This window comes from Podospora pseudocomata, mitochondrion (assembly GCF_035222375.1).
Source record: "Podospora pseudocomata strain CBS 415.72m mitochondrion, complete sequence, whole genome shotgun sequence".
Classification (NCBI taxonomy): Eukaryota; Fungi; Ascomycota; class Sordariomycetes; order Sordariales; family Podosporaceae; genus Podospora; species Podospora pseudocomata.
This window is the reverse complement of record NW_026946362.1, coordinates 22,497-34,926: the sequence shown is the minus strand read 5'-3', so window position 1 is coordinate 34,926 and position 12,430 is coordinate 22,497. Positions and strand designations below refer to the sequence as shown.

The window sequence follows — 12,430 nt, the reverse complement described above, 5'->3', positions numbered from 1 at the left end:
CTAAAAAAATACATAAAAATAAAAAATAGAAATAAGAACATTATATCGTTGTTAGTATAGTGAGTCCAGCTATAAGAAAAGGCAAAAAATTAAAAGATAAATAATTATAAAGTAAATATAAAATAAAAGCTACTAAGATATATAATGCATAAGTCGTTACATGACTTGTACTTAGAGATGATATATTTTTACTAAAATTAACTAACCCTTTTTCTAAGCCAAAAGGCCCAAATAGTTCTATACTACCTTTATCTAATATCTTAGTCATTTGTCCCCCTAAATCTAAAATTAAATTTGTGATATATTTATTATAAAATAATTCAATCAAAAAACGTTGATTGAAGAAACCAAAAATATTATAACCTAATCTACTTAATTTAAAATTTATTACTAATTCTGGTAAATACTCAGATAACACTAAACTTACAATACTAAATGAAACTGTAAATACAAAAGGAAGTAATTTTCAAAATACAGGAACTCCAAATTCAGTATCGATAGTGATTTCATGAGTTGGGTGAATAAATAAACTATTATCAGCAAAGAAGCTAGAACCAAGGCCAATGAATATATCTTTAGTAAAAAATCCGAAAAATATAGAAAATATAGCTAAAATTATTAAGGGTAAAGTAAGGAATAAATCACCTTCATGAGCACCTTTATAAGTATGTAAAGGTGCGCTAGGTGTAGAAATAAAAGTTAAGTATAAAACTTTAACAGAATATAGCGTTGTAAATATTGCACCTATAGTAGCTATTATATATACAGCTACACCTGAAAAACTAAATTGTCCATAAGCAGATTCTAAAATAAAATCTTTACTATAAAAACCTGTCATGAAAGGGAAAGCAACTAAACTTAAACTCGCTATTAACATAACAGAGTATGTTAAAGGTAGAAAATTTATTAATCCACCATACTTTCTAAAATCTTGGTTATCAGCTACAGCGTGTATAACACTACCTGCTCCTAAAAACAATAGCGCTTTATAAAATGCATGATTTATTAAGTGGAATAAAGCTACATTGTAAGATGATAAACCTATAGCTATAACCATCATTCCCAATTGACTCATTGTGGAATAAGCTATAACTTTTTTTATATCTTGTTGGAACAGACCTATAAGAGAACTAAATACAGTAGTTATCGCACCTAATCATAAACATAATAATAAAACTGTACTGTTATATTCAATTAATGGTGAACTACGCATTAGTAAATATACACCTGCAGTTACCATAGTAGCTGCATGTATTAATGCTGATACAGGAGTAGGACCTTCCATCGCCATAGGTAATCATACATGTAAACCTACTTGAGAATGAACTAGATACATATACCTCTTATCAGTATATATACCTTTTCCCGAACCGTACGTGATAGTTTCCCATCATACGGCTCTCCAATTTTAATATACTAAGCGTTTGCATTATATATATAGTGGTATTACTGTCTGGTTATAATAATATTAGTGCTGACATACATACATACTGACAAAGTATGTCGAAGAGGAGCTTGCGCTATATATAGCGCTATATATAAAGCATACTTCGTATACGTAGCCTCCTCGAAAGCACTATTTTAACCATTAATCCTTTAATTTTATTAAATTTTAGTCCGGCGGCTTTGTGGCTTCGCGGCTTTGCTCCTTAGCGGCTTCGCGGCTCCGCCTCTAGAGGTTTTTGTTCCAGCATATAGGATTTGAATTATACCTTTAGTTGATATCTTAAAGTCTCAAATATTTATTCCATAAGCCATCGCATCCACAAAACCGATTTTATTATCTCCTTTTAAATCTTTTCCAAATTTAAAATAAGTTTTACATATAGTTCCTAATTTAAATTTGGATGCCAATAATTTCACACAAGAAGTTTTTAATATAAAGTGAAGTCATGAAGAAATTTTGGAAATATTTTCAGCAAAACTATAATAATTAATATACCTATATACAGAATTATATAATGTTATTATTGTGTCCTTATTATAATGTTGTCATAGTAATTTAGGAGATGGTTTCCCTTTAGTTATAAAACCGGCTTCATTTAGTTTTTGTAGTATTATTTGTTTAGGTGCTTCAAGTCTAATTTCTCTACCATTTCTTAGCATGAACCCAGATGAACTGGAAGTCAAAGATTGATGTTTTCTGTGTCAGCTACTGAATATTACCGTATCCAAGAATAAGACCTTTTTAGCATTAGTTATACTAGATAGGGTTTTAGGCACAAGCTCAAAACTCGAGCTTGCGCGAGAGCTTGCGCCCCCAATATTTAATTTATCTTTAAAAAATATTTCTATTTTTTCTAACAGAATGTTACAATCCTCTTTGGATCCTCTAACACCTATAACCCAAACATTAGCATATCTTACATATACTAATTTCTTGAAACTAGGATCTAGTGTTTTATAATAAGGAGTCTTCAAGTGTAACTTATGGATACGGTTCCTAGTTTGTACATCAAGAGTTTTATTCTTCATATTACAAAGTTTGTCATAATAAGGATTTACTTTAGGTTTAATTCCTTTATCGTACTCTAATTTTAACTTACTAATAAATCTATCTAATTCATTTAGATAAATGTTATTTAAAATAGGGCTAAGTATATCACCTTGAGTAGTACCTGTATTTGAATCTTTGAATATTTTAAATTCAAAATATCCAGCTTTTAAAGCTTTTCATATTAAATCTGTAAACCTACGGTCTTTAATTTTATTTTCAATTATATTCATTAAGACTCTTTCTATTTGAGAACTTACGAGCGTGGCTGCTGCTGCGGCTTTGCCGCTACCGTCGCCGCCACGTCTCGAAGTAACAAAAGAGGAGCTTGCATGCATAACTTCGTCAGCACAAGTAACTAAGTATTTAGAAATATCTCCTTCAAAATATCAGGTTGATACTCCAAAATTTATAGCTTGCGCCTTAATTTCTTTCAAAGCCGAATGACATCCCCTTCCTGGCCTAAACCCATGGTTGTGTTCAGAGAAAGTTGGTTCGAATATAACTTCTAAAATCATTCTCATTACCTCTTGTACCAGTTTATTTCTAAAAGTAGTAAGAGGTCTACTTACTAGGGTTTTTACCTTTTTTCCTTCAAATCTAAACCTACTATCTTTCAACTCAGCAATAATTCCTTCAATTACTTCAGATAACATCTCTGCGGATCCTACTAAAGGGTAGTGGTTATGGTCAAGGGGTTTAATATTAATACCCGCCTGATTTATATTCCCTCCAGAGCTTGCGCCGAGTTTGCGCCCAGAACTAGCGCCTAGCTTTTTATATGCCAATTCATACAGTGCTGAATCATACATTAATCGGTATAATTTGTCCATTTGGATTTGACCATTAAAATTCTTTTTACAATGCTTAGCTAGCTTTAGAAGCTTATCATTAGTGTTAGATTTTATCTGTACTGGGCTCCCAGCACTAGTGGATAGCAATCTAAAATTAAAATCTAGAGTTCTTCCCCTTATCCCCTTTTTTAAAGGACAATATATATTGTTATAATATACAAAGGGTAATACTACTCCTCTGTTACCATAACTATTTCTAGTCTTAGGTAATCCTGATCTTCATATATTTTGAATTTTGTTTTCCTTAGATTGTTCACTCTCTACCTTGAAATTGTTTATGCAATTCGTTTGCGGACAGGCCATAACCCTATCCAAAAGTTCAAGAAAAAGGTTTGCCGCATTCAGCCTATCTCAGGCACGCTGAAGTCCATGGCTTGAGACAACTGGTAGATGAACTTCAAACAGTATAGTCTTAATCATAGAAAACTTGACTAGAAGAGCTAATCGATCCCCATGATTGGATCTAATCTCTTCATTACGCGAAAATGCTATGTTCAACTTTGGGATTTCCCCGCCACCTAATTTCGTAGTCAGAAACATATTTGACCAATGTTTAGAGATTATATCTCCATTTCAAAATAAAGCTCATCAGCGCACACTTTTAGCCATAGCACCAATTAATAAACATATACCTATAATAAGAACTACTTTACTGTTAATATAAGGGGCTAATGAAAATACTGTACTATAATCTAAATTCGAATAACTTATAACTTTTCAGCTATAACTGGACTATATTTTCACCCTTGTTCAACATATGTTTTAGGCAGACGAAGTATGCACAACATTATGGATAAAGGGCGTATAACGTGTAGTCTCTGAGGATCCTTAAATAAATTAGAATTATTCTTAGTTTCCTGCGGATTGTCCATTTTCATCCTACTGTTCCTGCTATACTTCATGCTTCTGACAGCTATACTTCTGACGGCTACGCCGCAAATAAGTATGCGTACGAAGTCTGCAAGCATATAAGTAAGCCCTACGAGGAGGAGGAGCTTGCGCCTCGCTATATATAGCGCTATATATAGCGCCGTACATAGCAGCAAAAGTCACCATACGACGGCGCAAGCTCGTAGGATTCTATTCTTTTTAATTTTTAAGTTTTGTGTACGCAGTTATATATAAAAAGTTTCCACAATAATCTATAAAAAGACTTTAGGGTTTTCCCGCACATAGTTATATAATAAGAGAGATATTACTACCTCTCACGGCAATTTATTTAAATTGTAAAGAATTCAAATGTGAAAAATCAAATACTTTTCTCTTAGTATTAAACCCATTTTTAATAGCTTTTATTATCTCTAAGTTCTCCTTACTTAAAGATCCTTTATGAAGAACTTGAACAAGACATCAATCTTTATAGGCTAGATATTTAGATGAATACAAAGGATAATTATCAAAATAATTACGAAGTATTTCATGACTTCTTGAATTATGAGCCACTGCAGCAAAAGCGTAAAATACTTTATCCTCTGTCTTTCTAGTTCTAGTATATAAATTTACGGTAAAAAATGCGGCAATTTCACTCATAATAAAAAAAAAACTAGTGCTACGCCCACCTTGCTCTAATGTAACCTCTCTGGAATAATTTTGTTTTACTTCTATTCGGAAAGAAGTTTTAACACTTGTTCTTAAAAATACTCCATTTTTCTTACGATCGTATACAGTTATACCAAAACACCCATCGGCGTCTGTAAATCCGGATAATCAACTATTACTCTCTAAAGGAGAAGAATCTATACCTAATAACGGTATAGAGCTATTATCTTTTTCATTTATTCAACGAATAGCTCTATGTAGTGCTTCTATTTTAGGTGTACGCATATGACCATTAATTAAATTAATTATTTTTAATACTTCTTCTTTAGCCAAAATTTGTAATAATACATGTCCTGTACTAGCTCTATCAATTACTTTACCAACAGCTAATACTGTTGATAATTTTTCAGCTAAAGGTTTATCGTTAATATTAAAAGCAATAATAATCTTTGGTCTGTACTCTTTTTTTTGTGTATTTTTATCATGTACAGCTATATGTCCATCACCTTCTATTAATCCTGCTAAATAAGGAGCAAAAGGTGAATTAGAATACTTCCTAATTTGAATATCAGATATATGTGCGCAAGCTATAAAATGAGAAGTACAAGCTTTAGCTTGTACAGCACTACCTAAAATATTTGTTGTTTTATGAAAGCATCTTTGAGCATTGCTCAAAGTGTATTTGGTTAATGAGCTAGTTTTTTTATTTTTGATCTTGTGCGTGAGGCGCAAGCTCATGAAAACTTTACAATTATTTCGTTTACCTAAAGATCATAATATAGCAAACATACCAATTGTTAAAAAACAATCCCCTACTCTATTAGCTAAGAAGGCAGATATAGAACTTTGATTAGCTGCTATTCTAGTAAATCAAAAACTAACTAATAGATATGAACAAACTCCTACACCTTCTCATCCTACAAACATTAATAAATAATTATTAGCTGTTACAAGTATTATCATCATAAATGTAAATAAGCTTAAATAACTAAAAAACCTTTGATTATGCTTTTGTTAAATTTATCATACAATTTGTCTCATTTTATACTAGTTTACTTTTTTGAATGGCGCCGGTTACATCGAGGGTCTTAAAGCAAATTCTTCATATAGACGAAGTGACGTAATCTTGAAATTAATTAATCTTACCTTCTTACTCTGTCTCAATACTTCTACCTCTATTCATACCCAATTTAATTTCTTGTATAAAGTTCATACCTTTAATAGTTAAGTGTGAACGATTAACCATTAATTCATGTATTTTACATCAGTCTTCAAAATCCTTAGATTTTACACCAACTAAAGGATTTTCTTTAAATATAGGAATTATTCTATTAGTGATTAAGGAGAAATCAACTATACTTAAATGAACACCAGATCTAGTATATTTATATACTTTTCCTCCTCCTAAATATTGAACTAATTTTTCCATTAATACGATATCCCTAACATGCTGGGTTATCCTAAATCTTAACTGAACTCTATAACCCGTTTTACTATTTGTTTTAGGTGTACGAACATCAAAGTTCCCTTCAGCACTAACAAAACCAGAAATCCAAGAAGGACTTATATTTGCAGCTACTTCGATACAATTAAAAATAGGTCTTTCCATGACTTGATATCCAGGAAACTCTAATTTTAACTTATCTGATAAACCTAAATTCATAGATGCTTTTAGATTTACTATTTTATTTAAACCTTCAACAGTATAATGAGCTTTATTATTAATTAAATCTATTATTTGTTTAAAGAAAAAGAAATCCACGGATTTTTGAGTTAACAATGGATAATGTTCTAAATGAACAACAAGTTTATTTAAATCTTTAATAGAACTAATTATGTAGTTAACAAACTCACCATTCCGAGCTGAATAGATACCACCGGCACCACCTAAAAAAAGCTGTAACTGTAATAATACATCATAATCTTTTTTATGTAAACCAAGTTGAAATTTTGGTTCAAGACGTCAACCTAATTTACGTGTTGAATTTCTAACTAAGATTATTGAAAAAGAACCTTCTCCGTCTATTAAACCAGACCAAACTCCAGGATTCACCGAAGTCAATTTAGAAGTACCATGAATAAAAACGACGGAGCTGAGACGGAATTGCTTAGATGGGATTTTAACACGTGAACTTCAACTCATTTGACGGTTGAAGCCGTGATTTATACCACGATTCTTTTCAAAACCTGTTAGAGTACATCTTAAATTAGTTAAGTTAGACTTAGCTGATCAACTGCCGTTTACTCGTTGCTCTTTTACAACATTAACTTTTAGTTTTGTTGACTTAGATCCGCGATTGTCCATTTTGTTTTCACATATCTTAAGGCTTGTTACCATACCTGAGCAATTACCTCAGCCACTGATAATTTTTCAAATACAGCTTGGTACCTTAAGCTTTAGGAGTTCCCCGGAATTTGACAGTTTACCCCCATAGAAGCGTATTCCCTCCACGCTACCTCGAGGATCACTACTCATGTACGAAATTGAATATATGTGAACTAAAGAACTTATTATCAATACAGGAATTAACATTGAACAATCCTAGTTAACCTGACCTTGATGTCAACTCTGTCATAAGAGCAATAGACATTAAGAGTAGTTTACCTACTTAAGAGTTTATTACCTTTGCGGTAAGGCTATCCACTATGTGTAGTGTTTTTTCGATAAATATTTACTCTCTACGATATCACATTCGTTCTAGGATCCGACTGTACATTTGGACAGACATTTCAGCCTAACCCCGGTGAACCAGTCTGTAGCGACATTTATAACTGCCGACGGTCTTAAAGTATATCCTCCTTAACCGTTTTCACCACTTTTGTATAAGTATAGAATTGTTTGATTATAATCTTGCTCAATTCCTATTAATGATATACTCTGTATATTAAGATCCTTTCTAGCGAAGCACGAAGCAAAAAAATTTTTTTTAGTACTCCGTATAATTTGTAGCTTGCGCATTTATAATATTCTTGATTAAAAGTGATTTATTAATAAACATTATATACCCCCTTGCGAGCTTGCGCCGCCACAATAGCTGAAAACCATCAAGAAGAGCTTGTGCACATACATACCATTGATATGTTTACCTCGGTAAAACCCACAGCTCAAATAGTTAAGCTAGCTAATTGTGGCTATTGTAAGGGTTATTATATATATATATAAAGTTTTTATTTAATTATAGTCCCAGACTTCGTAGGCATATACCGTAATGAAAGTAATTAAAAGACGGGGGGGGGGAGTCCCTATTTACTAACGAAGTATGGAAGCTCTGTATTCCTAAAGAGTACACGTACTCTTCTAATTTTTAAATTTTTAATTTCAATAAAAGCATCTTTAGGATTTAATATTTCAATATCTAAATATTTACTTAAAGTATCAGGATATAATCCTACAATTGAAGCAGCTTCAGTTAAAGAATTAGCTAATAGAATTTCTCCATAATTTTTTATTATTTCGTATATACAACTAACCTGTTTAGGTAATATTTTTTTTGTAATATTATCCCTGACTCTTCCATCTATAAGATATTCAAATGTAGATGTTACAGTTGTTAATATATTTAATTCCTCTTTATTTAAATATTCAATTATTCCTTTATAGGTTGATAATCTAAAATTATTCATAGTATTTGATAATTTTAAAATTAAAGATCTTATCTCTTCTTTCCTATGGGCTCCCATATACACAGCTTTACTGATAATTTTAAAATCGTTAAAATCTTTTCCTTTTTTAGTTAAAAATTCAGCGTCGGAAAAGAAAGGTATTAAATAATTATATAGAACATTTATGTTATTTATAATAAGAGATACACTACTTTTACCATTAACGCATCTAGCTTTTACTATAGTTAGTAATATAATAGATGAATTTTTTATTTTATATAAAGAATATTTGTCAAAACCAAGAGAATTTTCTAAGAATTCTTTTATCTTAAGTAAAACAGGCAATTGTACCCCAGTATTTTCGATAGAAAAAGTAGGTGTTAAATTATCTCTTCTTATAAAGAAAGACCCATCCCCTTCTATAAACCCTAGTAGTCAATATTTAGTAATTATAATTTTAGAACTTTCAGGTCTATCAAAATTAATACGATTAGTATTCATTTTATTTTTTAGTTCTATAATTTTATTTTTTATTGACTCACTAGTAAAACTGGTTTCACTATCTAAATTATTATTTCAACCATTAAAATGGTAGCCAAAAAAAGCTTGTTTAAAATCTAAATAATCTAAGTATTTTGAGGTATTTAGATTATATTTATCAAATATCGATATTAATAATAGTATACCTTTTTTATCAGTAACACTAAATATACATTCATTTTTATAAAGACGAACCCCTCCAACACCTAATTTAGCACTAATATATCTTAAAACCTTCTCATCGTCTATATGCAAAGCGATTTTAAACATGAATCCAACCTTAGATAGAGTCGATCCATCCTTAGTATGCATAGGGTTTATACTAAAACTACCTTCAGCATCGGTAAATCCTACGAATCATTCTAAAAAATTTGGGCTACGCACCCGACCATCTTCTTTCAGGGTAGAAAATTTAGCTGTTTGCTGGGTTAAATAATTCATTATTTGAGGCTTGCGCCTTAAACTATATACTCTCCCTTTAATAAATACCAGAGAATGGTTAAGGAATAAAGATGAAAGTTTTGATTTTTTATTGGGCGCTAGCTCTAAATCATTTATACAAAGCGATTTCAAAGCTAAACTAACTAATATACAATTAAATAATTTTTTTAAATATATATTCTTATACAGTTGGATTAAAACCAACACAGCTTCTGTCTGCTGTATAAACAGCAGACCCACAAAATAAACTGTTAAACTATCAAATTGGAAACCTCAAATGATATTAAACCATTCACTATCTATTCATCTAAATAAATTTATAGTAACAGGAATATTATTAAAACCTACTTCAATAAAAGCTAATATTGATAATATTGTAGTAATTACTACATTTGAACATGTAATTAGTTGTGCACCTTTAACCCCAACTTTTCTACCTAAAAAGCCAGATACTATACATCCTAATAAAGGTAAGATTATTATACTTAAATACATTATTTATATTCTATTGCTATACTTCCTCTTCGTTTTACCTCAATATTCTCATATTGAGACTGACTGTATCTTAAGCTAATTATTAATATCCGAGCTTTAGTTTGTGCAGCCCATATTAATAAAAAACCAACTCACATTTAGTCGATTAACTGCACACCGTTATTCCTGCGTAGCAAGAATACTTGGTGCTTGGCTGCAGATTTTCTATATATACAAATCGTTTTTACCATACAACAAATCATTACCTGTTCCATTAATTATATTACTATATTAACTTGGTAGATTTGTTTTTAAGAATTTCCCGCAATTTGAGAGTTTCGCCTTGTATAAGACTAGACGAAGGTTCACTTCGCCTTTGGTGATCAAGATGAAAACTTCCTTTTAATCAAGAAAATATTAATCATTCTTATTCATAGAATTTTTTAATTCTATTATTTTATTTAAACCTTTTTCAGTTAAATGTTCTTTATTCTTAATAAGAATAGCAGCTTCTTTAAAATTAACATAATCCTTATATTTAGAACCTTCAATTTTGTATTTTTCAAAAAAAGGAATTATATATATAATTATATCATTAATTTTTGTAACTATAAATTCACATACTTTACGATTTTTATATTGAGCTATATAACCACAATTAAAAAATTCAACTAAACTTTTTAATAACAATATATCTCTTGAGTCTTGAGCTATAGAAAAACGTAATCATACTTTATTACCAGATATAGTTATAAAAAAATTGGGGCTTCGCACTCCTGCTGAGAAACCAGCTACTCAGTTAGGGCGTAGCCGTAAATTACTTAATATATTAACCTCAATTTCTACTCTTTTAACTGGTACTATTGAAGGAAAAGATTCCTTTAAATTTTTAGATAAACCCCAATTAAGAGATGCTCTATAATCTAAAATTTCTTTTAACCCTTCTAAAGTAGTATGTTTGTTTTCTGACATTAACGATACTATTTGTTTAAATATTATAAAATCTTTATATTTATTAGTTATTAATGTATACTTTTCAAAATGAGGTACAATTATATTATTTAAACTAGTTATATCACTAACTCTAAATTCAACCGTAGATTTATCATTTATTTTAGATATATATCCAACATTATCAAAATAATTTTGAATTAATAATAATAAAGCTCTATCTTTCTCATGTAACTTTATTTGAAATCTAGCTTGCACATTTCATCCTATTTTATATCTAGGATTATTTAAAATAGTTACAACAAAAGAACCTTCAGCATCAGAGAACCCACTTATAAATGAAGGATTTAAAACTATTTTCCTTTCACCCTCTGACCTAGCACTGCATACAGCGCTAGTCCTAGACGAAAGGCTAGAATAATTCCTTGATTGGATTAAATTACGACTTCGTCGTGAAATTGCGGGTAATAAATTAAAATGTGAATAAGAATAATTTGATCTTGGATTTTTATCAGGAGAGTTAATTAATCTATAGAAAGCAACTAAAATACCCAAACCTATAGCAGATTCTGCACCTGCAACAACTATTATATAAATAGCATAAGTTTGACCGATTATATCATCCATATTAAGTGAACTTACCAATATTAGGAATGTTATAGCTAATAGCATTATTTCAATTGAAATAAGCATTAATATAATATTTTTTCTATTTAATACGAATCCTAAAATTCCTATTAAAAAAAGTATTAAGGTAATATTCATAGCGAAAATATTAAAAGTTTGTAAATTATTTAAAGTAACCTTATACCGTGCGGTATAATAAATAAGCCCCTACCACGCTCACTTAAATGATACCCACCATTATGATGCATCTCCTGGTTATGAATTTATTACTTAAAAAGTTACGCGCACAGACTGCAACATATTTAAATTTATTTATCCACATACATGTTTATGCACATAAAAAATTTTTTTTACTGAGCCGGGCGCGCAAGCTCGAAGTAGTAGAGGGCTACTATTACATTTAGAGCTCGCGCCTTAAAATATATTTCTGCGTCTAAAACTAAAACTTAAAAATCCAGAATATTATATGGTAGGATAAGACATTACAGATGTGTATAAGACTCGAACTTATAAAACAACGTCCGTAGCGCCATGTTTTGCCATTAAACTAACACACCTTTTTATTTAGAGGAGGAGGAGGGCCTCCTCCTCGACATACTTAGTCAGTACATATGTTTGCATGACGTACTGACGAATTATGTCTGTATGCCTGTATCATCATCATGCGACATAAATAAAAGCCAAGCTTATACTACATAATGCTATATACATAGCATACTATGCTATGCGCCCCTACCTCGCACATAACTATGGTTATCATCGACCACTAAAATATAATAACCGAGCTTGTGCTTTACAATGAAGTATGCTAGCTATGATTATCATTAACCTTAGAATATAACCTCTGTTAATAAAATAGTACGACGAGCTTGCGCCGTCGTACCGCATATAATAGCACTGTAAAATA

The 12,430-nt window shown here is 30.6% G+C and overlaps 3 protein-coding genes and 1 non-coding gene across 4 annotated transcripts, besides 9 other annotated features; all 4 read right to left on the bottom strand. All coding sequences in view use genetic code 4, as the record gives it.

The window, feature by feature from the left end:
* Nucleotides 1-40: 40 nt before the first annotated feature.
* Nucleotides 41-9,966, bottom strand: nad5 (NADH dehydrogenase subunit 5; the record flags this gene model as incomplete). The annotated part of the gene is made up of 5 exons: nt 41-1,321; nt 3,946-4,047; nt 5,650-5,895; nt 7,349-7,424; nt 9,719-9,966. 5 exons carry the CDS (start codon nt 9,964-9,966, stop codon nt 41-43), a joined length of 1,953 nt encoding a protein of 650 aa, XP_062738728.1.
* Nucleotides 1,322-3,945: a mobile genetic element.
* On the bottom strand, nt 1,606-3,945 carry QC762_0117050 (uncharacterized protein; the record flags this gene model as incomplete). Its single annotated transcript has 1 exon — nt 1,606-3,945. The coding sequence occupies one exon, from the start codon at nt 3,943-3,945 to the stop codon at nt 1,606-1,608; it is 2,340 nt and encodes a 779-aa protein (XP_062738727.1).
* Nucleotides 4,048-5,649: a mobile genetic element.
* Nucleotides 4,564-5,649: a mobile genetic element.
* Nucleotides 5,896-7,348: a mobile genetic element.
* Nucleotides 6,038-7,348: a mobile genetic element.
* Nucleotides 7,425-9,718: a mobile genetic element.
* Nucleotides 8,131-9,717: a mobile genetic element.
* On the bottom strand, nt 9,966-11,661 carry nad4L (NADH dehydrogenase subunit 4L; the record flags this gene model as incomplete). The annotated part of the gene is made up of 2 exons: nt 9,966-9,996; nt 11,423-11,661. The coding sequence occupies 2 exons, from the start codon at nt 11,659-11,661 to the stop codon at nt 9,966-9,968; spliced, it is 270 nt and encodes an 89-aa protein (XP_062738726.1).
* Nucleotides 9,997-11,422: a mobile genetic element.
* Nucleotides 10,363-11,421: a mobile genetic element.
* A 348-nt stretch (nt 11,662-12,009) lies between the features above and the next one.
* trnR(acg) lies at nt 12,010-12,080 on the bottom strand. Its single transcript has one exon. It is a non-coding gene; the product is annotated as a tRNA-Arg (tRNA).
* Nucleotides 12,081-12,430: the final 350 nt, after the last annotated feature.